The 25975-nt window shown below is 39.1% G+C and overlaps 1 protein-coding gene across 1 annotated transcript in view; it reads right to left on the bottom strand.

Moving 5' to 3' along the window:
- The window catches only part of EIF3H (eukaryotic translation initiation factor 3 subunit H), an 85526-nt gene that overhangs the window by 44252 nt on the left and 15299 nt on the right, over positions 1–25975 (bottom strand). Inside the window, exon 2 of the mRNA XM_083823822.1 lies at positions 18942–19098. Coding sequence (XP_083679948.1) covers positions 18942–19098 — 157 coding nt within the window. The remainder of the gene's footprint in view (positions 1–18941; positions 19099–25975) is intronic.

Here is a 25975-nt window from a genome sequence, read left to right as displayed (position 1 = left end):
CTGCAAAAGTTGTTTTCTTTGGAGCACGGAGAGCTGCGTTCATATGAATTGCGCTGCCACGACTTGATGCCTGTAAGGTCTAGCAGAGACAAAGCCCTGCCTCAGCATCAGCCGCCAGACCCTCGCCCGCAGCCTGGCGAAGGAGCAGGGTAAATCAGGCACTGCTGTTTTCTGTTTTATCGTCTCTCAAAGTGGCAAGAACAAGGGGAAACAAACAGAGAGGCTCTGAGCCACCTGTATGCTGAGAACGGGAAGAAAGCAAAAAGATTCAAAGTCGTTTCATGCCAAAGCTCCGCTCTTCAGGGTCTCAGAAAGACTTTTTTAGTGAGCTGCAGTGCTTGTAACTCAGGGCTAAAAGCGCGCTTGGTTTCCCTTTCCAGCAGCTCCCTTAGTTGCCACCTGGAAGACCACAGTTCAAAGGAGCACAGAGGGGAAAAAAGCACAGAAAAGGAGCCCACACAGCCGAAGCGCTGGAGGAATAAGAAAGCGAGGGTAAGTTATTGCCTTTTGTTTAGGGAAATTAAACGCTGTGATGTTCGGCATTCCAGAATTAGCGAGAGAAAAACTTCACACGTTTCTCCCCCAACTACCCAGGCATCCCAAAGAAGTTACTTCAATTCTTCTATGCATCAGTTTTCTTTGACTGTAAACTAGTGATAGTTTACCTCACAGAGAGGTTATGAGGCAATTAACTGATCATAAAGCGTGCCAAGATCCTCAAATGAAAGGTGCTATGCAAGTGCAGGGTATTAATCTCACACTCTAGGTACAAATCATTCTCTTATCCCACCTTATACCTCGTGTTGGCAGCTTTACAACCATTTAAACTCTCTACTACACCGGCTGGCGAGGTGCCCCGCAGCAGACATCTTAGACACAGTGCACTTTTGTGGTTCGGCTACCTACCCTTTGCTGCATAAAAGAGGGCATTTGGTTCAAGAGATCTGCAGCTTCAGGTTGAATGCCCAAACATGCAGCCTGCAAGCCGCACACAGACATCAGGTTTTTGGCTGCAAGGCGAGGAGACCCATGAAACTTATGTCAGCTGCATGTAAGGGAGATGCTGCCAGGTACCATCCAGCTCGCATAGAAGCTGTAGCGTAGGGGGAGCACAAGAATCACTGGCCACCTTTGTAAGTTTAGCTTTTAATTGCGTACCTTTCGAGCTGCACGTTGGGTCTAGAACCAGTTTTAACACTTGCACTTTGTTCATCGTAATGCTTTTTAAATAATACGTTCGATGAAGACTTCCTTCTAAATTAATGAAACTATCTGAAGGTAGGAGCAGGCAAGAAGATAAACACTGGAAAACTCGCAGTCGAGATTCACCCGTGATACGGATCCAGCAGAGGCGGCCAAACGGACAGTGCAGCAAAGGGAGCTTTTATCAGCCTGGCCAACAGGTCAGAGTATCAGACAGAGAAAACGGTTTCAAAGGAGGAAGTGCAGGGAAAAAAAAGAGCAGCAGTGCAAGCGAGGGCAGATCTGCTCTGCGTTAAAGAGGACAAGCAGGGGGAAGGAAAGAGAAAGATCAAGGAGAGAGCAGAAAATAGTCGTTAATCAGCTATTACCCTCGTGCCATCATTCGGATGGGAGATGGGAGAGACTTCAGGAAAGAGGTGCCAGTAAAAATGAATTTAGCACAAAGTGGTATTCTGTAGAAAAGACAGAAGAAAAAGCAACTCACTTCAGGAAGTTAAAGAAAATGCAGCATTTTGTAAGGTTCCAGATATGATGGAAGAGCCACAGTTTCGGAGCCTGCATGTGTGGATGACACGATGACAAGGAAGCCGACTCAAAGACAGCCCGATTGGGCACTACCAAGGAAGTGCAAAACAAACCATGGTGATGATCAAAGTTCCACGACACCAGCTAAATACACTTTAGTTCTGCATGCACTAGAGCTTTGACTTCTGATTTAGTTGTATAAACAAAGACTTTTTTTTTTTTTCTTCCAACAGCTCAGAAACGCTTTGCCATTCCCCAGGCCTGAAGCAGAAGTCCATTTCCATTCTCTTCTTCCAAATCTCTTTTGAATATTTTTCCCTTTCCACGGAGCCAACAGCAACAGCGTTTTATAGATGTTCAGTGCGCTATACACCTTTCTGCCATGCAGAAACAAAAAGGAACACGCATATACATTTACAGAAGCCCTTACTGCAGAAGAAAAGTATTCTGCAAGAAAAATACCAACTGCAGTTCTGAGTATTTAATACATTTTTAATTAAAGGACTGCTGAAGTATTTAAAAACACCTGATCTATTATGTTGCTCATGTCACAATACATTAATTCTATTCCTACCTAACAAAAATGACCGTTTGTTAATTTGGAAGGCTTTGAATTGATTTATAGACAAAATACAATTAACATGAGTAAATAAATTTAATGAAAGCTTCAGTTATTCAACCATGCCTACAATTCTTTAAATATTTTAGCTGTTTCTTGACAAAACCAGGAAAGATGATTGTGTTTTATCATATGATCATTACCCTTCACGAGAGTGCAAGATATTTCATTCACTTAACGGTTTCCTGTCGCTTTCAAGAAATGGGGAAGGGCTTTTATCTGAGCCAAAGACCTGCAAGACTTTACTAGGAAAGGAAAGAAAGAAAAAGTCTACCTGAGTCGAAAGCCCAAAATTTGGCAGCATGCTTCCTACTAATGGCTTATACAAAAGTGTGCTGATACTACCACTATCCAGTAGATAACCTGTCCAGGTTTACAAGAAACAAATCTTTTAATCAGCTGGTTTCCGTAGCTAAATACACGCATGGCAGAAAGGCTTTGAATACAGCACAAGTCTGTGCCTCTTACGTAGCTGACTTAGGACAGTAAAAGAGGACGGGGGTGTATATTCATACTTGGCTTTGACATGAAGATGAAAGCAAACAGCGGCCAATTTTTATTTGCTCAATTTATTTATGTACATAGCGTTAAGCACTGTGTCATGTTTAAGCACTCAGAGAGAAGCACAGGCATTGCACAAGGTACTCGGAAGCCTCTCAAATGCACAGCTAGGTGCAGGTCCCACAGTCGGTCGTGGACCTCCCCAGGTTTACCTGGGATCTGCTGCCCGCGCCGCCTGCAGCACTTGCGAAGCGTAGGCAAGAGGATCTAGGGCCATCCGAGCCAGCCCAGCGCCTTCCGGGGACACGTGTTGAAAGAGATTTGCTGAAGCCTTGCAAGCAAGTCAAACTATAGTAAAGACATGAATTTCTAAAGAAAGGAGAAAGGAAATAAACAAGCTGGATGTAGGTACACACTGCACGTATATAAGCTGAAAATGCTGGGACTGCAGCATTGAATGCAAAAAAAGACACTCAAAATAATTTAAAAATTAGCCTCAAAACTAAACTTGCTCTGAAAGAAAAAACATGGATTAGTGAAACAGTTGCATATATTTAATGAACTTGAGTTTTACATTCAAATTACTAAACATGATAATGAAGAAATATTTTACAGGAAAAATACATAAAGATTTAACTTTTCTATGCAAACAGGCAACAGAAAAACAATACAGAATCTTTTTTTTTTTTAGTAAGGGGGGGAGAATTTACCATATTTCCCCCACTCACTCTAAAATAATCCTCCCCAAATGACCCATTATTTTCTCTTGTACTGTATCTCGAAGTCATTAGGACATTATACTCTATTTACCATGTCTGCATCAACTGCATTCCTCTGTGTCAAAAGGGAAAACCCTGCAATGTGTACAATTGAGTAAAACGCCAAATAAAAAGTGAAGCATTATTTCTTTGTATTATTCAGAGATAACTTGAAATATAGCTTGAGAAACTTTCACACTAAGTACAGTTTTCCATTTCACGACACCAAATATTTTCAGTGAAATCGAGCTACATTCCCATCACTTGCTGTACAAAGGAAGAGGAGCACACGGGGGTGGGAGGGTATGGAAAAGACTACCACACAAGCTGATCACGTTACAGATGTTAAAATGCATAGATTTGAGTAGTTTGAAAGTAATTTAAGATCTGTCAATTTCAGGATAAATCGAATAGAATAGCGAAACCATAGGGACAGAGCTACAAGTCGTTTGATACCTGTTTCGTCCCATTTTGGTACCACTAACTGTTATTTCTGGTGAGGGTTTGGCTAACTCACCCCTACCCACCTCCTTCAACCCCGCCGTTGTGTTGCACCGTCCGTACAGCATTCCTCCTGGTGACTCCCCTACCCCTCCCTTGACAAAAATTAAACCCACTGCTTTTTTTTTGTTGCCATCTTGGACATGCAAAAACTTATTTTTTTTCCTTTTGTAGAAACCTTTTCCTTACTGGAGCCAATCAAGTGTCCTTTCACTGTCTGCTGCAAAGATCCTAAAGACCCAAGAGAAACGAACCAAATCCCAGTTGAGAATTATTGTCATCCTTAGCATTAAACATTAGCTATCATCCTCTTAGCCTTTTTTTTTTTTTAGCAGTAACAGTGCTGAGTACCTGATTAACAATGCTACTTTTCTTGCTGAGTTTGAGTCTGAATAATATGCTTCAGTACCCATTACCAAACACACAGATGCTATCAGACAAGGTGGTTCTCAGAGCTCTGCCAGTCAGCAAAGCCTCAGAAAGTTACAGCCATCTAGGTGTTTAGTGCATAGTGAAGGTTTTATTTTATCTCCCTAAAACTACATCAAAAAAAAAAAACATTTTAAGAGAAAGGATAAAGACAGGTATTTCCCATATTCAAGTTGGGAAACCGGATCGGTTTTTATGAATTTGTTACCAAATGGATTTAAGGATCCTTTCCTTCATGTTAGACATACAAATAAACAAAGGGAAAGCACAAGGATCATGCCTGCATCACAGGGAGCGCAGACCTGGGAACCAAAAGCTGGACCAGGACCCTTGGCATGACGGGGAGCTGCACAACGGCTGTCTCGAGCTGAAGCCCTGCAGCGACACTTGTTGGTCACCCCAGCCCCTAAGGAATGCACCCTGCAGCATGCCAACACACAAACACCGCTACGGCTGGCCAGGCTAAGCCCTCCACCCAGGTGGCAGCACAACCACCCAGGAGGTGCAAACTCCCGTCTGCTCGCAGCCCACGCGAGCTCTGAGGGCTTGTTAGGATGCTCTTCGTGGCACGATGCAGATGTGGCCCATCTGAAAGTCATCTGCCGCTCCACTTTCCGATCCCAAGTTTCACCCAACAGGTGGCTTTGTTCTGAGGTGGGCACATTGAACTAGCATCTTTCCACACCAATTTCTGATCTGCGTAGCGTCTCGCTTTTTCTGATCCTTCTTCCTTTTGTGTGAGATTAAAATCGAAATCACAGCAGCAACAAGGAACATTGGCAATATAAATGGACAACTCCAAATAAAGTTGTGAGCAAAGCATCAAGTAGGCCGTAAAACCCAGGTGGCTCCAGCTTATCACCCACCGTATTCCTAATTTCAGTTGGTCCATTTAGTAGATTTCCAGGTGTCAACACGAGGTTTGCTGCCAATTCCTTCATTTCTGGCTCTGATTATGTATCTGGTGTCTTTTGATAAGAAGGTCTCAAAAAAAGACTTATTTTAAAAGTCAGGCTTTTTGCCACAGTTGGCAAAATGACAGAAATCGATGTGGCTTTGTATTATTCACTATCTACATAAAACTAAGCTAATTCCAAAAGACGTACCAAATGACTCACGTTTGCCATAGTTTTTGACGAGCCACTGTGCTTGTCCTGGGAAGTCCCAAAAAAATAATGGGAACTGTGAGACTTAACTTGTAAGTTTCATTTAAAACACTTGGTATTTTTTCTAACTTTTTTTTTTTTTAAGGTTTTTAACAGGAGGCGTATAACCTCTGACAGCAAGCACACAAAAGAAATGGGACAATCTGAAATTTATTCATTTTTAGCTCTGTGCTTTATGCATCCAAATACATTGATTAACTTTTCACTTGGAACATCATTACAAGAAAAGTGGCTTGGAAGGTTCAAACAGCACAGACTGAAGCCCTAAGTAACACGAGCCCGTTTTCAAATGTCATTTTGAAAAGCGAAACCAAAAGATCAAATTTCTACATTTGAGGATGGAGGGACTTTTTGCTTTTAATTCTGCATAATTGTATCAAAGTAAAATTTTACAAAGAACTCCCTCATCCCTCACCCTGCAATTCATTATTTCAAGTAGTGTCTTGCTTTCCTCCCCCCCCCTTCCACGCACATTTTAATTTCTGACCCACTATTTCTATTCCTTTTCAAACAAGACAGCGGGTAAAATTTTAGCATGGAAATCGGGTTTAGAAGTCTAACATTTTTTAAAATGCTGTGCCATTTAGCCTTCTAAACCCCCCCATATACCTGTCAATACTACTGAAATTTCTGTTTCCGAACGAGCCAGTTACAGACAGGCCAGTATTCCACCAGGAGACCTGGCCACCTCCACTCCCGTGTCATTTCTAAACAGTTTGAGCACGTATGTGTTTGTACAACGTTCAGGACACCCGGAGCCAGCAGATGCCTCCAGGCACGAGCACACTAAAGCATTAATCATGCTGCGCTTCCCAGCTTGAGCTCCACGGCTTTCAGGACGGGAGCTGTAACCTTCTTCCAGTTTACATCTGCACGCTTCTCCTCGCTCCCACTCCTCAGCACTCCCCTTACCTTTAGCACTTGGTGCTTACTGAAAACGATCTTTATATGCCCAATTCTAGGTTCTGTAAGGCTGATCAACCCCTAACACATCCGTAACAGTCTCCTTCAATGTCTCCTTCCACCAGCAGCGTACCACCTCATGATTGTTTTTAACACTGTACTCTTTTAACAGAAATAAGCCTATGAAAAAAATAACACAAAGATGATAAAATTTGAGGGAGGCGTTTCGTTCCTACTTCACTTCCAAATTACTCTTCCTATTTCTGAGGAGAATTGTTGTATTTGGTCTAGTTCCCCTGTTCCTGAACGCTTGGTGCTGTAATCTTGTCTTTCTTGCACATGATGGAAGCTATGTAACTAGATAGCAAGACATCAAGTCCAGAAAATCATCCCCAGCATGATGACAGAAGAAATTAAAAAAGCCTTGCCCTTGTAAGCTTTAGTTACTCCTCGTAGGACTGAAGAATATGTTTTTCCAACCAGATGAACCACTTGGCTCAGAGGACGGAGACCTTCAGAATTTTATGAGCAAAAAAGACCTCCATTTTTAAGAGCGCTCGTTGTTTCACTGTACGAGGAAGGCTTTCGAGCCTCTGTGTGTACCAGGAGTGGCACCCAGTGTCCAAACTGCATTCTTACAACAGCGTCTTCAATTTCCTTTTCAAACCGTCTTCCCTCACTCCTTTCTCCCCGACTGCAGCCACAGAAAATCAGCAGCTCTGTGAAACGCACGGCTTAAGCATAAAGCGTACTTTAACTAAAGCAGTTTACACGAAGCTTTTACCAAACTGCTTTTAATCAACAGCGCATAGATGAATCAAATTTTAAACTATTTCATACAGAGAATAACTATCAAGTCTGGTAAAATTATTTAATTAAGCTATGTAGCTACAGATTTCGACTTGGAATAAAATCAACATTTGCCTACACCATGGTCTTTCAAGTATACTCAGCAAGTGACTGAACAGTCACAAGCTGATTTATTCCCGATCGCTGTTACTACTTTAATAGCCCAAACCAATTTTATTAAACATGTCTTGTTAAAGCAGAACTAAAAATCACCTAAGGAACTATAAAAAAGTACTTTCATGTTTTGCAGCTATGTGGGATTTTAAAAGATGACCTGTTGTGCTTGGCTAAGACAACCGATTAAAAATGAGCGTGACAAATCCAGCAAATGAAGTCCTTTTGTTTCCTCCCAAAATCAGAGGGATAAGACTTAAAAAGAGATTCAACACCTGAAGCAAGCTGTAAAGAAAGCTTCCCCCAGCTTGCTGTAAAAGCCCTGATTTCTACTTTTGTTCCTGCACTATCACAAACAGTTGAGAGTTACAAAAACTGGATTAAGATAAAACACTCAATGATTAGAATGATTATCCTAAAGCATCAGACATTAATTTATCAGTAGATAAATCCAAAGTACAGAGCAATGCAAACCACTAAAAATCAAGATTTCTGCATGAAAAAACATGGTGGGAAGATCTATTTCCATTTACACGGGGAAGTCAAATTGCAAGTACCTTTCAGGAATTTTGCCAGCCTTTCAGCTGGTCACTTTTCCTGTTTCGCTGATATTAAAACCTAAAACACAGAAGCCTTCCATAACCTCCCCCCCAAACAACTCGGCTTTGCATTGCCCATCTCACTATTTGTCTTGCGCGTGCAAGTTGGAGGAATATTACATGCACCTCTTCAGAAGTCAAATGCCTTGCAGCTGAGTGCAATTCTGGCTTCATGCAAATGTAAGATTAGATCTCAGTTACAGCACAAAGATCTCCAAACCAGCTTTCCCTTCTAAATCAAAGGCACTGAATTGGCACAATATAACAGGTTATCAAGAACCCTAAAGTCCCGAAGTTCAGTGTCTGTTCTGCTTCCCTACCTTACCCCTCTAATTTCTCTCCTGCATAAACGTAGGCTATAAAAGCTCCAAGATATATCAGGAGTTACTTATTTATATATATACACACACAGACTGAAAGAAGAGAGCATTCAAATCTGTGGCTTTATTTCCACATTAAGATTTACTTTGTTTCTGTAAGACTTCCACTTGCAAACCAAACACACACACACACAGAGTAAATATCTCTCTGTTAGGTGCCTAATATGGCCAGGGAAACCATTTTGATTATTCTGCGCCCGTTTATGCATTGTCCTCCAAAACAATAAGATAGAACAGCAAGAAACTAGCAATTAAGAGAGTCTGAATGCACATCGGGAATCACTAAAATCCACACCAGCCAAGTCAGGAACAATATGACTGATGAATAGGCCATATTATATTAGGATTGTTAGCAAGTGTTAAAAAATTATCCTTAGCAGATGTCCCTTATGACCTAAATATATCACACAAAGAACATGCCTTTTTTTTCCCTAAAAAAAAGTTTTAAGAAATCTTTCCATTTCTATTATTGAATAAAGCTCCACAATGCTGCATGTCGGCTATAAATATCTGCATTGAGGATATCATACCAGACCTACAAAAACGTACGAGTATTTTACTGAAGAGTAAACAATCTATTTTAATGTGGATTTTTCTACTGCATGAATTTATGCTGAACTCAGGCATGTAATCCAATAAAAGAAATCAAACTGTGTATTCAGCAAACAGTGAAACAAAAGACAAGCTGCATACTATAGAAACTTCTCAACCAATACACCACAAACCAAAATAAAGCAAATGTCTTTATGTTTGATGGGCAGGAACAATCTTATCTCCAATAAGGATAATTTTGTACGTACAGCTGATGAGAAGTTATATACATTTAACATTAACTATTACATCTGCAGCTATGCACCCCCAGGTCATTCTCAGTACAGTTTTTAAAGTTTTTACGTCCCTAATTTTGCCATTATAAAGACTCTGCATATTGACTCACCAGACTACAGCAAAAAGATTTGCTCATTTGAGCTCTTCCAGTTTCCTCCACATATTTTTGATTGCACCACTGGATTTAATAGAATTTATTAATCACAAATAATGATAAAATATAGATCTATGCTCTGAGGATTTTTCTCCTTTCTATCAAAGGCTGATATTTCTCTAGAAAATCATTTACGTTTAGTAATCTTTGAATCGATTTCTTTTCAAGTCCAGTGCGTCAGCAGGTTTCCTGTTAGGAAGACGGATTTCAACCAAGTCTATTGCTCAAGGATTCAATTCAAGATTTGGTACTGAACCTTGGGCCAGTAACACGTCTTAGTCTATTAATAAAATAAATACTAACACTATACACAAAAAAAAAAGGCATGACTTGGGTTTAATGCAGTTTATACCTTGACAACATATGATTGTTGTTTTTTTTTCTAGAAAAGAATAACACTACTTAATTTTTCTAGATTATGCAGTTGTGGAAAATCCATAAAACATTATTAACCAAGAAAGAACAACTCTTCTGATGCCATTTCCTGCTCACTAAAACATCCTTGCTGATCTTTAAAAAATTATGATAATTCTGTTGCAATGCAAGATAAAAAGTACATTCCTCAGGGAAAAAAAAGTTACAGAATAATGAAATTCATATAAAAAGCTACTATTCTGACAGCCCCTGAACTGGAGGGATTCACGTTGTTTCTGTTCACACCTGAGTGCTGTTCCTAGCCTCACCATTTGGCAACCTCTCAGCACCCGCGGGGTTCAAGCACAGCCACCCACCATCACCCGCCAGCCCCTGAGAGCAGGAGAGGGAAGCACCGCTGCGTGCACTCCTACCTGCCTGGAGGGACCGCTGCCAGTTTAAGCTGTTGCAAGAAGCAACTGTCAGATCATAAAAAAAAAAGAGTTTCATGCAATTTTTGCAAGAAATTCGCTGTTCAATGTGCTTTTCCAATTTTTTGTATTATGCAAATTATGTCCCAAACAACACTCCTGTTTTCAGGAGAAAGCATCTATTTTAGGTAGTAACTTAAGAACACCAGCACTAGTGCCTGGCCACAAAACAGAAAATGCATCTGATAGTGAAGATACCTAAAAAAAAAAAAAAAAAAAGATCTTTTGTTATATATTTACTACTAATAATTATTTCAACCCATTTTCATTATTTTTTAACCAAGATTTCTTGCTTTGAATGGTTGCTCAGTAGAACTACCTGCATTTCCTTTATTTTGACTCTTGGAATAAGAACCTGACACGTGGGCTTTGTGCCATTTGCTGTGCTTTTCTTCAGCTCCCTCAGGTTTATTACAGCATTCTTTGGGGAAGGAAACGGCTAAATACTTGCATTAGCAGAAAAGGAAAGGGGAGGGGGGAATGGAAAGAGGCAAGAAGGTGTTAAAAGATCATTCTCTTCCTTTTGGTCCAGACACACTGGGAGAAGTGTTACCAAAAGAACAAATGAGCTGAGAGTCAAAATAACCAGCCAAAGGCACATGGGAACACAGGGACCATGAAAAAAATCCATCTCTTAAGAAAGGACCTGCTGGAGACCAAAACAAACTGTGCACAAAGTAGATATAGCGCAATCCAGGCAGTCAAACTGAATGGAAATTTCCACTCCTGGAGCGCGTTGTCTAAGACCAAAGATTCATAATCACAGATGAAGCAGAAAGTTTTACCACAACGGACACCGCTGTCTTCACATAGTCTGGGTGTCCTTCCAGATGAAGCTCTGTTTCCACCAAACACACAGGTAGCCTAAAACTGCTGCTTTCCTAACTTTTCGGCACCCAGGAAGGCGCCTACCCCTGTCTGATAGTTGAATACAAGCCGGGCTACCAGGATGTCTATACGTTCTAGCAACTGCCTGAAAAAAATCTTCTCCTAAAAACCAAATGGCTATATCCAGACTTCTTTTTCATGGTACAGCAAAATTCAAATGCTTGGTAAGAAAAAAAAAAAAAAAAAACTAGTAAGTGTCACCTTTGCCATATGTTCGGAGTAATATTGTTTCATAAATGGATCTGTACTAAAGCAGCTACAAGAATTAGCCGGGACTCTGCTTTCAGTAGAAACTAACACAGTAGGTATTCTTTACCACAGTATTTCAACAAATTAATGATAAAATATAAACATGAGGTCATTTGTATCTGGGTGATATGAGGTGTGGAAGAATATATGATGTTTTCATATTAAGTTTGTATATACCCAAAACTGAACAACTAATACATCAAATGAATTTGTAAAAATCAAATAACCTTCACACGCTTTGTAACTCACCAAAAAGGAGTTGAAAAAACCTTCTGAATACTCAGGGAAAATAACCTGTATGTTTTTTCTCTCCTAACAAACAAGGAGCATAAGGCTGAATATTTTCATATGACTAACATAAAATTCATAAACTAATACCTGAAATTAAAAAAAAATATATTAAAAATCTAAATATACTTTTCCTATTTGCTTATCCTCTTCTGTACAATTTGATTTCTTTAGTCAGAGTTGAGCCTATTGCATTAGCAAGAAAAATCAAATTCAGAATAAGTCATTTGCAGTATTTTACCTAAATTGAAGAGAATAAGAAAGAGAAATTGGGCTTTCATATTGCTGACTACATCAAAATTACTGTATTCCTGCAAGTGTTGAAGCTATATGAAATATCCGTCTAGCAAACTAAACAATTGTATATCGTGACTATAAATAAAGAACACAGTTAAGAGTAAACAAAGCATGAAGAAAAATCTTTTGACTTCAAGTTCAAAACTTGCATGTAGAGAAATACTTGAACGCAGAATTTAGGTGGATACAAATCTTCCAGCTCATTTTAGTGCTGCTAAAAGACAGCTGCCTGCAGCAAGCTACTAACAAATTATTTGCTTAAAAGAGATGCTTCTCTAACCTCCTTTTTAGGACTACCAAACGAGCATTCGAAAGCATAATTTTCAGTAAGTTTCAGCGTAACTACAAGCAGCTAGAAGTTTTTTAGGGGTGGTAGTAATATCCACCGCGTATGTGGCTTGCAGAAATCAAACAAACTGACTGAAGCTGTCAGGACGTCGGCAGCGGTAAGGTTTGCATGTTTAAACTCACTCAAGAAAAAGTGTCACGCAGTACGTTTGTGTAAAATCAGATAAAGGATAGCACGGCACGTCTGTGTTTAAAGGCAAAATTGCACTGCCTCCTTTTGCAGGGAGATCTTAATGGAAGCGGATTGAAATATAATTTTAACATCTGTCGCTTTAAAGAGCGAAATGATTTCTGTGTTTTGATACAAAGTTAGATGTTGAACAGAAGGATTTATGTGCTGCTGAAGTATAAAACAGTTTTAAAAAATCAATTTGCAGCCCCAGAAGGGCGACAAACACAGCGTTTCGGGGAGCAAGCCCAAGAACGGCCCCGTCTCAGGGGACACAGCCCCAGCAGCGGGGAAGGCGGCGGAGGCCCCGCGGGGCCGCCGCTCTCCTCTGCGGGCACCTCCGCGGGGGCGCACGAGAAAGGGAAAGGAAGGGAAGGGGGGGGAAGGGAAAGGAGGGGAAGGAAGAGGGAGAGAAAGGAGGGGAAGGGAAGGGAAGAGAAGGGAAGTGAAGGGGCGGCCGCCGCGCTGCAGCCCCTTCGGCCGCGGCCCCGACACGAGGCGGGCTCGCAGCGCCCCCTGGCGGCGGCTCCCCTCAGGCAGGGAGCGCGCAGCAACACCGGCCCCTCGTCCGTCAAGCGGCCCCTCCACCTTCTGTCATAACCGCCTCAGCTCCTCACTAATCCTCACCAAGCCCACAAACCACTTCATGGTTCTGAACATCCAAATAATAAAGAAAAAAAATTCCAACTTGCAGTTCAATACCCTTTTTACATAGAGCACAAACTGAACGTTCATAAATGCACGCGCAAACCTGATGTGCCCTTGCCAGCACTTAGCAACTGAAAATTCAATGTTTACCTGGTGTAGCTTTCTTCACAAAATACTATTGGTACTTACAGAAAAACATGGCTGAAGAATTGAGGTAAACAGACAAACAGAACCAGAACAAATGTGATTTAGGAGCTTTGGGGTCATCTGTCCTGACCCTAGTAAAATAACATTTAAATTTCATATATTCAGTCATGGATTTCTGTTTTTTATTATCGTTCTCTTTTCTTATAAGAAAAGGAAAAATATGAATGACCCTTTCTATTTTGGCCAACTGTTATACCTAGTTGCAGAAATTTTGTCTGCTAAGTTATACCCGCCTATTCGGAACAGCTATGGCATGTTCAAGTTCGGTCCTGCCAATAAGGACAGACACAAGACAAAAAGTCAGTCCACAACGATATTTTCTTTGAGTAATACTATTAGATTTAAAATGGGAATAACCAGAAGTTGTTTTCACAAATAAAACTGACAAAATCTAGCCTTGACTGAAGCCTTTACAGAAAGGATCAACACAGCTAGCTGGCTATGACTTAATGACATGAGTTTTACAGCATTAGTTGCAAAAGAAATCATCCTTCACATCACCCATCAGGTCCCTATAGGTATATACGTACTATTTGGGAGATTCTGGCTTGACAATATGGAGGTTTCAAGCAGCTTAGCGGTTCATATTACCTCTCCAATTGTACTCACAAAACTGTTTGTGGAGCTACACTATTAACTTAGTAAAAAATACAACCTTAGAAAATGGTAGCCTTTTTTTTGTTAAGACAGTTTTTAAAAACCTGTGCCAGTCCACCGAACACCACCATATCTGCACACTGACAGAGTACTCTGGAAAGTGTAAGAACTCTCACAGCTTTCATCTTGAAGTCCCTATAGTATCAAACCACAGGCTTAACTTCAAGAAATAAAACATCAAGCACAAGTCCTCCAACAAGGCAGGAAGGACCTTAATACAGAGAACACTTACTTCAGTCTCACCATAGTAGGCAACAATTCAGAAGCACCCATTCAGTCCATCATTTTATCTTAAATTAGCTTTTCTAAAGCCGTGTTTCTTTTAGCTATGTAAAGTCCTCTGCTTCCACAAGGATCACGTTATTGCAGGTCACTGCGCTGGCAACACTGGAGATAAGGCTCAGCAGTATAAACTGCTGATACCATTGTCCGATTAAAAACCCTGAAAAAAACTCTGTATGGGAGATACACGTTTCTCTATATGCAACTGTATTCATTTGAGGCTAAATAAAAGCCATAAAAAGGAAATAGTGCAACATTTCCACAAAACACTCACTATATTATTTTTAGTTGTTACAGAGTGATGATACAACTAAATACAACCTACAGCACAGACTAGATAAATACAAGTATTAGAATCTTTGCATACTTCTACTATGAAAACTGACAAACAAAATTAGCCTTCTCAGGTAAGGATGTAATCATGGGAGTGGAGAAGGCATTACCTTTTCATCTATGGCATTTCACAAGGACTATGATGAAAACCTTGTATAGTTATAAAATGAGATGAATTTATAACCTTCTAGAACTTTTTTTGATTTATAATTATACAACTGTCTTGAAGTTGCTATTGGCACAATTACCATAGCACTTCCTTTAAAAGTTAAGATAAATTAAGGTAGTAAAATGTATCTGGTTGAAATAAAATCTGTTTCAAACTACCTTATCAAAATAATGTCTAAAAATTTATAGTGAATTACAAGATGTATGCTACATCATTTTCTTGTTCAATGCTACTCATTAAGTAGCTCTTCTTCCTGTTTAAAGAAAATTTATACTCCTTGCATGAAAAGCAAGAGTTAATAACACTGACTGAACATAACATGCCCCTTAGAGACACAATTTGTAGTCAAGAACAGTATGTATTTTCTTCCTAAGAAATAAATCTCTCATGCATTACACCTTTTGTGTAGACCTTAACCGAAAGAAAAGCAGAACTTCACTCAGACAAAAGCTTTCAAGTGCCCTAAAGTGAAAGTAGTTCTCAGAAAACTAAAGAATCACAAAGACGTGCTTGGGTACTGCATCATTTCACTGAAGTGCTTTCACCAAAAATTAGAGCAGAAATCTGATGTTCTCTAAACAGTTGAATCAGCGAGGGGGAAATCACACAAACGTATGTATCTTTTCAAGCTTAAGAGATCTCTGTTTTGAGAAATCGTTTCAATAGCTGTGAGCATTTAAGCACATTAGGAATCAGGAAAAACTTACTTGTAAGTAAATGTCTGAACAGGAGTCTAGAGTACAGCCCCAAAATATGAAAAACTTTGTGCTGAAGCATATTTTGCTGAGGACTCAACAACGTAGACCAGTTCTGCAATTTTCCTCCATTAGTTCACACATCATCAACTGAACTTCACATACAGCTTTCTAACACAGGTTGTTGGGCTGAAATTCTCACCAAAAAATATTATGCTACAGCAGGCCATTGTAAGTGTTTAAGACTTCCCTGACAGAAAAATCTAGCAAAAAAAAATTATACTTTGTAAAAAAGAATCTCAGGAAGATGACACTACAAGTGAAACTTTTTACAATGAGAAATACCTGTGGATTCATAAGTGTTAGACAACCATTCCATATTCATAAGAAATAAAGCCAAAAAAAAAAAACCTCTCCTGTTTTCTGCAGTTTCCAGAATCAGACCAAGCTGCTCTGCAGAATCTTCTTACACCAAAAGTGGTTGTTTTGTTGTTTTTTTAAATCCAAAATTTCATTTTTGAAGGAAATTTGTTGAGGCAAATAATCAAAACTTAGTATCAGCTCAGGTATTAGCCATAAAAGACAAAATGGCACCATTTTTGAAAAACATATTTGAAGAAATAGATTTCTAACTGTTGTTAGTAACAGCCATCTTCTTCTAACTGACTCTTAAATATTATATATTTAAGTACCTCCTTCAAGTTTAAGTTAAGGGCATTTTCTTAGCATCCTCATAAATGTGCTTTATACTAGGTTTCCTAATGATCATCTCAACACCAAAAGGTAAACGAGTATTTTTCAGGTGACACATTCCTAGAGCTCCTGCAGAATGACACAGAAGAAAAATTTTGGTGCATTAATTCAGTTCTCACCACTGAAGACTAGGAGTTTGCCAACACATACCTGCACCCTCATTGCTCCTCCTGCAGGAGGTCAGCTAGGGTAACACGGCCCTTCAACCTATGCTACAGTCCCTGCATTAATACAAGATCAAGTACGGCTGAAGACTGCCAAGATATGTGTTTCTCAGGCCCAGAAACATACTCTCAATAGGATTGTTTCTATTCCAGTATCTTAAATAAAGGAAAAGAGAAAATTCAAAAGATATGCTAAGCAAGAGGGAAGGGCAATATAACATTATTCAGACTGAAGAGAATAAAAAGTTGAGCACCTTCCTGTGTGATGGGGCACTAAAGTGCAAGGATTCTTCTTCTTTCCCTTGGTATCTCTGGCCCTAAATTTGTGCAGACATATAAAGCCTGTCGCGGCACTGATTTAACTTACAAGTCTTGAGGGGAGGGAGGTGCTTGTTTGGTTTGGATTTGAACATCCTGAATTTCAAGGTTCTGGCAGATAACAAGAGATTTTCCTGCTAGGAAATTTGCACCTGAAAAAAATAATCTTTTGATCTGGCAGGATGCTTGAATAAGAAAACATAACTTCAGGGAAAACAAACAAGGCATATTTACAAAACATCGCTGTTTTTCCACATTGGCAAGACAGAAGACAACTATATTGAGGCTAAAAAGGAACCAAATGCTCAACTGGTTACCTCAAGAGCCATTTTCTTTTGGTTTTCATCTTCCCCAGCCTCTACTACATGGGCCAAAGGGCTGAACAGGCCCTAAGTAAAGGGAATGCAGATTGAACAACAGTGATGTGTGAATGGTAAGGTCTGTTTAAGTATTTTACCAAGTAGGCAGAGAACTTCTCTGTACCCTTATAGGGTTCAGCACAGGCAAGCCCCACGGATGTGGCTGCAAATTCCCTACTGCTGTCAGACACATGTATCAGCATTACTGTGATAGCTGCATTTCCTATGCTGGCTCGAGTCTGCTTTTCTTCCCTGTGCCTGTAGCATGGGAACAGAAGTCTGCCAAGCGAAGGCATCCAGGTGAGGGAAGCTCCACAAGCACTGCCTTTTGCACTTTACTTTATGCCAGGATCATTGCCTACTTACACGATCATAGAATCACTTAGGTTGGAAAAGACCTCCAAGATCATCAAGTCCTACTTGTTGAGAAGAGAAAGACTCGTAATGAGAGTCACTTTCTTTTTTTCCCAAGCAGGAACAGCTGAACCTTGCAGGCAAGATCACAGGCAGTTTCCAGTATGGCAGTCATCTTACAGTGAGATTAATCCATCTCAGAAACTAATTATTTCACTCCTTGCTCATCTATCAGCTACACGGAAACAATTCAGCCTTTTTTTTTTTCTTCAGGAAAAAAACTGAAGCACAGTCTGCAATTAAAAATTTAGCTTACTATAGCTCTTCAAAGGCTTGGAGAAGAGAGAAATAATCTTTAAAACATCTTTTAGGCTTTAATATAGTTCTGAGTCTCGCAACGTATTACTCTAGAACAATTAATATTTCCTTGTTTTGTTATTCTTGAAGTTGTGAGTTGTACAATCTCACAACAAAAGCAATATACAGCTAACAAACCTTACCAAGCTGCAGGTTTTAAAACAATCTCTGTTTTAAAGGTAGAGTCTCAGATTCTTTTGAAATAAGATATTAATTTAATAATATCTAATCTTATTACAAGCAAGAAAAAGCAGTTTATACTTTAAGTAATCTTGCTCAAACTGAATTACCAAAATTAGATAGAATCAAGCTTCCAACCACAACTACTTTTGATTATATTGCCTCTTTAGTTACTTTTGAAGTCAAACTAAGCTCTAACAAAGAAGCATTTCTACATAGTATCATTAGATATGCACACACAAAGATTAGAATTTTAAGCCTCTGAAATTTACTTTATAAATTTTATATCATTCTCTGTCAAGTCAACTATATCAACATACTTTGACAATAAGAAAACATTGCTGGGCCAGCAGGGAAACACTGAGCCAGATGTAAACCACTGATGTTACTTCTAGGTCACTTGGAGAAGCAAAAATCACACAGATTTTAACCAGTGCTTCTTAAACTTACCAAACCCTGCTCTCCAGGCTTTCAGTGAGTACTTAATACATACAAATAAATCCATAGGCAGGAAATCTACATTCATACATGCATGTATGTGTGTATAAACACAAACACGCAGATATTTCCATGAAAAGACGTAAAGCCTGTATAAATTCTATACTGGAAACTAATGTGATTTCCTGTGTGACAGTCTTACCCTAAAATTTGTGTGTGTATATATAATACAGTAGCACTATCAATTTCCTTATACTGCAGCTGGACATGTAGGATGGGATTTGAAATTTATACCTCAAGTCAGACAAAAACACTGATCACATACAAGCTTCTAGTTGCTGAAGAAAAAGAAATTGTTATTTCGCACATGTGAATTTTTTTTTACCTCAAGTTTTGCAAAACTGTAACCATTACCTTCATCAAAGTCTGCATCATCTTCTGTATGCTGAGGAAAAGGGAAGCAATTTGTGATTTCAAGTCTGTCATCCACCACAAGACCCAGCAGCACTCCCTGGACCACTTCGTTCCCCTGTCCTTCTTCCTGGTAATGTTTAATGATCTTTAACACAACCTAAAAACACAAAGACAAGAAAATCATAATACGTAACCATTTTTTCCACCAACAATTTTTAAATTCCAAATAGAAAGTCTTAAGTGTTGCGTAAATTGGAGCTGCACACCAAGTAAGCTACTGGCTAAAGTAGCAGCAACTTCAATACAGGTTAAAGAACAGCCATTCTAAAATTACAGAGGAATTTAAAAGACCATTAAATGAACAGTCAAAATGCAGTTCTAAACCAATTTTCTGAAACACCTTCTAAAATGAAATATTGATTTTTGGGGGGGTTGAACTTTACTTTCTTGCTGTATCTGTTAAAAGCTGCTTGCAGGGGCAATAAGCTCCCTCCTGAGGGAAACACGGCACAGGAAACACCATCAAAACACCTTGATATTAATTATGTAGAAACTGGTAGGAAATTTTTGAAAGGCAGAAAACGCAAGTTTTCAGATTACATCTTATTACAATTTTACTTCAGATGCTCAAGTAATTTGTATTTGGTAAACTATGCATTTTACAGGATATTTAATAATGAATGATAAAAGAAAATAGGAACACAAATTACTTATATTTTTAATAATGTATTTCTCACTTCCTTCCCTAAATTTGAACTCTATGATGAATGATTCCCAGGAGATGATACTGTAAATTGGAACAGTATGAACAATCATCACTCCAAAATAGTCATTTGCTAGAAATGCTTTACACGAGTAAAATTTTGTTTAACAAGAACTAGAACAAGATAAGATACACTAACCACAAAAAACAGACTTGAAAAACATAAACTTATACTTGGTCCAGCACAAGTGGATTTTATTTCATTATATCCTAATCCATCCAAGCAAAACACACCAGAAAATGTCTGATGACCACATTGTTGTTATACTACTGCTATAATGTCCATTGGTAAACCCCCTCATATAATGGGCTTCAGCTCAATCAATTTGAGAACAGATTTCGTGCAAATAGTGGTATTTACCTATGGGGAGAGCTCATATTTACTTACCAGGAATATATATTTGTCCCTATATATTTTTCTCTAGCTTTTTACTTAGTTGTTTAGCATAACTACATCACAATTTTAAAAACACCCTTAATGAACTTAGAGCACCACGGTATGGGTTAAATGGAAGATCAAAAGTGATTAGAAAAAATCCTTTACAAATAGATTTCCTTCTTGGGGCAAAATTGGAAGTGAAATAGAATTTAAAAACGCTGAAAAAAAGAGCAGCAAACAAGAGCTAAATTATCTCAACCTACCAAATGCCTTGTATCACTGAGCTGACATATAAAAAATACTCAACTTGTATTTAGCATAGATTAGCTAAGAAACCTTAGCTAACCAGATACCTTATATTTGCCACAAGCTCGGTCTTCCACAGTCAAGGAATCCATAACAAAATATAATCCATAACTAGACTATTAATTAATTACAACATAGCATGATGCTCTCTATTTACTGAATAACTATTTTCAATAACTTTATAACCCTGTAAGCTTCATGTTTTCCACTGATTTTCTCTTCATTCGTTCTCGAGTTTTCTATGCGCATTGACTGGCCCCATTACTATAATTCCTGTTTTCCCACTGATTCTGCTCCAGAAGCATTACATGATGTCAATTTTATCACAGCATTTCTGATAATAATTGCTCACAGAAAGCAGCAGCAAATTAAAAGCGCGTGGGCTGCCACCGAGTATCAATGATTTTTCAGGAAGATAAAACCAGGCATTCAAACGCTAGCCAAGTGCTCCCATACACAATAAAGCTGTTACCTAAGTCAGCAGTTTTCCATCTTCAACCTGAAGACCACAGCAGAGATACAGACCCCAATTTAGGCTCATCCAGGCAGATACAGACCCCAAATTAGGCTCACTTACAGGGTTGTTTTCTAAAGGAGTCTACGAAAGGTAGCAAAAAAGTAGCTCATGAGCTCACTTCTCTGGATTTCACACCCGTTAACAAGCTGCAGAAGTTACGGTTTATGGCTGCCCTGGAAAATACATTAGCTACTGAAATCATTTATGAAACGATAAATGATCGTGAAGTCTGAGAAATGCACCCGATGACACATCATCCTTGTTTTCATTTTGCTCTTTGTTCTGGAGAGTTTCAGTTAGCACATAACACACAAGCCTTTAGTAGAGCATGCTCTTAAACTTGGATTGAAAAACCTGCCATTAAAATACTACCATATGACCGATGTGGAAACATGCACTGAAATGTTTCAGTCCTAAGAACAGCCCTCCAAACGCAAAGTTTGCTAACCCAGAGCTGATCACTGTACAAGCAGCAATGCCACGATCTGAATGCACAAACAAATGCCTCAAACTGAGTCAACCTCAAAGAATGCTAACTCGTACCTAGATATTTCCCAAAAAGATGTTATGCTTATAAAGCATCAGAACAGAAACAGAATGGTTTGACTGGTCTGGAAAGAAGTGCACTAAGTAATACAACACACTGAACTACAAATCAGTTCTTCCAAATGACACAAATATCCCAAAGAAATCCAAGTGAACACCAGTATCAGCCATCACTCATCCAATGCTGATTCACCTTCCAAATACTATTTATATATATTCATCCAGTAAGACATGCTGCCTCTTTGTACAATCTGTTTTAAATACCCTTAGACCCACCACTGCTTTGCCACGGCCACATGAAACGAACGGCAACCAAGCCACATCTCTTACTGTCTTTGCATCGCAGCTACAGTACGTGCAGGGCCAACCAGGAACGGCGAAGTACTCACGTAAAAAACATATCAATTAATTTGACTTATTATGAAAATACATATATTTTAAAAAATTCAACTGATACCTCTGAACATACAAGTCAATCACGTGCACAACTTAGCAAATGTGATTAGCATGTAAGAAATATTTAGGCACACACTGGCTCTTTAGAAGAGGTTATACAAATAACTACTAAATAATATTCCAAAGTCCTCCCTGCCTTATAAAGTTAGTCTTCAAAAATACCAAAGCAACTCAATCACTTGGAGCAGCCAACTTGACAGATTTTAAGTCATTAATCCTTAATTAACCAAAGAGAAACATGCTTGCAATTCAGCAGCGCTTCTAATCTTCAAAGCACTGCTCAACCATTAAAAATGAAGTCATACAACAGAAAAAAAAAAATCTGAAACTATTAAAACACTTAAAGACGCATATTTTAGCTGTATGATGCCAAATTTTAACTTTGGATATAATCCGATAACACAGCTGTTAATTTCAGAAGTTTGTATCTTAATGCAGAAATTACTATAACACAAACTGTCAACCAAAACATCTTAAACTCTTGTGGAGATCCTAGGAGCCTTCAGTTGTAATGACAAATATGCTAAGATGCCCATCTTTGTATTTCTCCAAAAAGAGAAAACACCAAATCAAAGTGCTGAAGGTCGATACATGGATTCGATGTGGCAACTGTCAGATTCCCAATACCTTTGCTGTGCTTTGCCTTACAAATACACAACAAGAGATAGGACTACAGGAAATGGCCTCGAGTTGCACCAGGGGAGGGTTAGGCTGGATATTAGGAAAAATTTCTTCACTGAAAGGGTTGTGAGGCACTGGAACAGGCTGCCCAGGGAATTAGCTGAGTTACCATCCTTGGAGATCTTCAAAAGACGTGTGGATGCGGTGCTGAAGGACATGGTTTAGTGGTAGACCTGGCAGTGCTAGTTTAACAGTTGGACTTGGTGATCATAGAATCATTAGGGTTGGAAAAGACCTCCAAGATCATCTGGTCCAACCATTATCCTACTACCAATGTCACCCACTAAACCACGTCCCTAAGCACCATTTTATAAAATCAAACAAAATAGAGCTTCTGGACACATGATGAAACAAGCTGATTTACATTCTTAAATCAAGTATTTAAACCTTCTTGAGTGCTTAACAGTGTTTCCCACCCAAGAAAGCTTTATCAGCACAACCACTAGCACCAGTTGCAAGTATCTGGGAAGGGGATGGCAAGAGAGTGTAAATAACAATTTATTACTTAGCTGTTTTCAAATCAGCCATAACTGAGGGGGTCATCAAGTACAGACGGTCCCACAACATGTCCATCCTCTCAACATTTAACACTAGGGAAACTCCAATTAGCATTTAGCCTGGCAAAAAAAGCCGTGCAAGGTTTTATTGCTAATAGTGGCTGAGTTACTGTGAATGCATTCTATCACAGTCCTGCAGCCTTCCCCATGGTAATTCTTAAACCTCAAACCACAGACCTTTACACTTAAACAGTACAAAACAGGAATGGCAATTTGACTTAAACTCCTAGTCTGGAAAAATTCAAGAGAGCAAAATTATCAAGGTATTTTTGTAACTGGATAGGTCTGAACTAACAAAACTAACAACTCATGCAGTTGAGTTTCAACTGTCCTAAACTCAAAGATGTTTGTGATGCTGTGAGGCTAAAATTTAGACACCTACCTAACACCTGTTAAATGAATTTATAACACCTCTGGAAAAGAGTTAATTGATGTGTTAAATAATGTCCACATGGAGACATACCAAGCTGTACGTACCCCTAGCTTCGTGGCCCTGCCTGCTTTTTCTGTACACGCCACACCAAAAGCAAATCCACAATCCGGGTTTTGCTGAAACCAAGTAGCTACTCAGAAATGAAGTTTAATTAAGCAGTTCTGAAAGTCCTCAGGTAAGCATGGAATGGCATTGTCTTTAACAAAGACCTGGAGGGTTCAGGGGGTGGGTATAAAGAGAAAACTAGAGGAAGATACAGTGAAACACGAGCAGCATTATCAGTTTTGAAGAGCTCCATGAGGCTTTTACCCAGGCTATGTGAGTGCTTATCCTACACTTACAAAGTAGAAGTTCTGGAAGGTGACCAAGCTGAAACTTGCCTTGAGCTGATTAGTCTCCTGGCTGTAGCACTGCTTGATAAGACAGTAACAAACTCTCACAACTTTCCTGCCAGGAGAAAAATTCTGAAGAAATTAAGGATACCACTGCAACGGCTAAGAGTTAAAAAAAAAATACATGTCTAACACACATACTACCCTCCTGGATGGTTAAGGTGACGGATCTTTACGTGCATACACCAAAAACTAACTTAATTTGTGCAGTCCACATAAACTTTTCCTAGAAGGCATGGACACACCATGTCAAAAGCACGGCTCAACAGGTTGATGTCCTGACCTTTTAGTTGCTGTACATGAATCTTCGCAACATGAGATTGCTACTACAAAGTACTGCCATCAGGTGAACTCAACGTGAGATGAAACTAAATTTTCCACACAATAATGTTGAAAAATATGTTAATTTGTATTGACAATCAAACCTTGAATTCACTTAAGTGCATATTCTAGACCATTTGTAGAGTTTTTGATTAATTTTTTTAATTATCTTATTCTATAGTGCAGATTTTTTCAGCATTTCCAACATGAAACATTGGAAACCACCTACTCTGCCATCTTAATGTTGGAATAAAAAGCTCCTACAACAGTTAGACCACAATTTTAACTCAGAAGAAGCAAAAAATAAAATAAAAATTATGTGAATAGACTGTACAAAATCTAAGACCAAAAGGACAAGACTTAGCAGACCTGAAAACCAAGGCAGCTTTAAAACAAAATTATTTCTGAATTGCTGTTCAGCAACAAGTTCAGATATAATGAGATCAACCCTTCCTGTTCTGTACAGTGAAGCATAATAGCTGTCCTTTGGATCGAAGGACTCAAAAAGACCACATTTTACCCTTATCTTAACTGACTAAAGCCTTAATACCAACATTTACAAAGCCTTTGAAAATGCAATTCTTGGAATCGTAAGCTTGCATTTTCTGTCACTCAGCAGCTAATAAATACCAGATGTTAAAGCCTCATTTCTGAACTTGACAGAAACTTGGTGCTTGAAACCAGTAATTCCACAGGAGGCAGAGCAAAGCCATGCGTGCCATTTCAAACCATCGCAGTCAGGTGCAAATATCAAAATCTCCTTTTTGATGTGAGACTGGAAGTTTCCTGGAGCTGAGCCTGAATTCCGCTGCTACGAACAATGCGCGTTGATCAGAGGTGGCCCTCAAGCAGGGGATACCACGTGTGTTTTCATACTAAAATTATGAATTACAGAACTCTGTAGGTTTTGCCTCACACAGGTCCTCAGCGCCAAGTCATCTGATGGGAAACCGGATGGAAAAATACTGGATCTTGAACTGTAGGTTTTGAAAAAATACCTTAAATGTTCCTGTACTGTTTGAATACTCCTGGGTACTAGGAAATGTATGAAGAGCATCCGAAACTTTTTATTCCCTGGGCGCATTATTACATCAGTTGGTACCACATCACCTGCTTAGTTTATAAACCTCAAGATCTCAGAAGATTTAACTACAGAAGGGCATCAGTAGTCTTCAAAAAGGAGTACACCTTCGGAATAATCCACGCATTGGGCCGAAGAAAACTACCTCAATCATAATGGATTATTGATTTGACATCAGTTATTTTGAGTCACTTCTGCTTCATTTATGAACCATAGCACCGGGGAATTATAGAGCACCCGAGGAATCTAGATGACTTTCCTTATCATCTCCTGCCTCATATAGTGCTTAAAGCATCTAACAACACTTTCCTGTGGGTTTGTTTGCTGTGGGGTTTGTTTTCACTTGTTTGTTTTTCTTTTATTTCTCCCTCAACAGGACAAAAAAGGCGATTACATCCATACACAGCATTAAGTGAGAAAAACATACCTTGCCCCTTTCTCAGTAAGTGGCTGAATCAAAGCACAACTCAGAGGCAGTGGCAGTTCAAGGACATTATCACTCCTTCCTCTGCATTAACTGGTTATGTGAACTTCTTGGGGCATAGACGGAAAATTGTATCTTATTTACCCTGAAGCTCACTCTAGAAAAAGTAGGCATTCTG

The sequence above is a fragment of the Anser anser genome (genome assembly GCF_964211835.1).
Source record: "Anser anser genome assembly, chromosome: 2".
NCBI lineage: Eukaryota > Metazoa > Chordata > Aves > Anseriformes > Anatidae > Anser > Anser anser.
The sequence above is the reverse complement of the archived record's forward strand: the minus strand, read 5'-3'. Positions and strand labels throughout refer to the sequence as shown.